The 1,926-nt window shown below is 64.4% G+C and overlaps 2 protein-coding genes across 2 annotated transcripts in view; one reads left to right on the top strand and one right to left on the bottom strand.

The window, feature by feature from the left end:
• Positions 1 to 553, top strand: part of H696_03446 (NADH dehydrogenase (ubiquinone) Fe-S protein 7) — a gene marked incomplete at both ends in the record, with an annotated part of 1,095 nt that extends 542 nt beyond the window's left edge. The window contains 2 exons of the mRNA XM_009497312.1: positions 70 to 204; positions 335 to 553. Of these exons, the coding sequence (XP_009495587.1) occupies positions 70 to 204; positions 335 to 553 (354 nt within the window). The remainder of the gene's footprint in view (positions 1 to 69; positions 205 to 334) is intronic.
• Positions 554 to 1,155: 602 nt separating this feature from the next.
• The window catches only part of H696_03445 (hypothetical protein), a 2,357-nt gene continuing 1,586 nt past the window's right edge, over positions 1,156 to 1,926 (bottom strand). The window contains exon 6 of the mRNA XM_009497311.1: positions 1,156 to 1,803. Within this exon, the coding sequence (XP_009495586.1) occupies positions 1,417 to 1,803 (387 nt within the window). The 3' untranslated portion in view covers positions 1,156 to 1,416. The remainder of the gene's footprint in view (positions 1,804 to 1,926) is intronic.

The following is a 1,926-nucleotide window of genomic DNA, read 5'->3' as shown; positions in this document are numbered from 1 at the left end:
CCCCCCCCGTGCTCGCCCTTTCCCCCGGTCGCTCTTGCTGTCCCTCTACCTACCACCCTGCACGCACAGGCCGCCGCTCGCTACGATCAGGATCGCTTTGGTGTTGTCTTCCGTGCCACCCCCCGTCAGGCCGATATCATGATTGTTGCCGGTACCCTGACCAACAAGATGGCTCCCGCCCTGCGCCGTGTCTACGAGCAGATGGTGCGTCCTCGCGTTTGCTCCTGTCCTGCTCTGTGCCACTTTGCCTCCGCGCGCGTGCCTGCCTGCCCCCACTCACAGTGCCATGTGCCCGCCCGCTCGCGCATGGTCCTTTCCCTTTTTTGCCCCCTAGCCCGAGCCCAAGTGGGTCATTTCTATGGGCTCTTGCGCCAACGGTGGTGGCTACTACCACTACTCGTATGCCGTTGTGCGCGGCTGCGACCGCATTATCCCCGTGGACATCTACGTCCCCGGCTGCCCGCCCACCGCCGAGGCCCTGCTCTACTCCTTCCTTCAGCTCCAGAAGAAGATGCGCCGCCATCGCATTGTCAACATGTGGTACCGCAAGTAAGTGCGGCGTGTTTCATGCTCCCCCTCCTTCACCTCCGCCTGCCCGGCTGGCACACCGCCGGTGCTGCGGCTCCCCCATTCCGGCGGTGGCCATGGTGGCGGTGACACCGAGCACGATAGAGCGAGAGGGCGGGTGGGACCCCCTTTCTTCCCCTCCCTCCGCGGTGGACGCGCGTGCGCGCCCCGACACACACACACACACATACACATCTATATATACCCCACATACACACTCACACGCGCGTGCGTGCGTGCGTGCGTGCGTGCCCACCTTCAGATCCATGCGACCAGCGGTGGCGCCCGGGCGGGAGGAATCCGTTGCGCAGAGCACCGTCTCTGCCCCTTTTCCCCGCCACCTTCCCGGAGAAGAACTCCCCCTCTCTCCCAACACACAAATATACAGCACTTGTACATGCGCCGCCTGTTTGTGTCTGCGCTTTTGCGAGTTTTGCATGCGCGCATGTGGCCACATCCATGCGCATCTCCCGACTTCTCCGATCTACACACGCAAACGCGCAAAGGAGAGCGAGGGGCAAGGACAGACAGGGGAGAACGCCCCCTGGGGTTGAGTGTTTGTCTCTGTATTTAGGGGCTTTTGGGGGGGGGGGGGGGAGGGGCTTCGCCGGCCTGGGCATGTGCGGCGTCAAGAGAGGGCGAGGGGGCGAGGGGGGGAAGGCGGAGGCCCAAGGTGAAAGGACGCAGGGAGGGCACATGCACCTGGGCAAATGGGGGAGAACCCCCCAAACAGGAGCGAGGCAGCGTCTGCCTCCGCCTCCTCCCTGGCCCCCCACACCAGCCCATGTGCATGAGGGGATTGTGTGAAAAGGAAAATGCACAAGCACACGCGCCAAACACAAGGACACCTCAGTAGTCCAGGGACATGAGCTTCCGGCGGAGGATGTCGCGATCCTCATCGTACTGGGCATACGTGATGGTCATCTTGCGGAAGGACGACAACGCGGCCAGGATGGACCCGCCCACCCAGGCCGAGCTCTCGCGATCGGCTGCCGCGTAGATGCGCACCTTGTTGGTGGGCCGCGAGTGCTGGATCTCGCTGAGCAAGCGCGAGCAGAAGCCCGAGAAGAGGGTATTGCCGCCGGACAGGATGATGTTCGAGTAGAGGGACTTCCGGATGTCGATGTCGCACAGCTGGATGGACTCCGCCAGCAGGGTGTGAATCCCCGGGGACTCCTTGCCCATGACATGCGGGGCGAAGATGGCCTCGATGGCGCGAGTGGGCTCGTCGGCGATCTGCGGCAGGGAAAACGGCGTAGACCATGGGGGTGAGGCGGAGGGAGAACGCGGGGACAGGGAGAAAATACAGGGCGGCGGCGTCAGACCCGGCGGCGGGGGGGGGGGGGGGGGGGGGGGGGG

This window comes from Fonticula alba (genome assembly GCF_000388065.1).
Source record: "Fonticula alba strain ATCC 38817 unplaced genomic scaffold supercont2.5, whole genome shotgun sequence".
Classification (NCBI taxonomy): domain Eukaryota; order Rotosphaerida; family Fonticulaceae; genus Fonticula; species Fonticula alba.
Note: the sequence above shows the minus strand (reverse complement) of the source record. Positions and strands in the feature narration are given on the sequence as shown.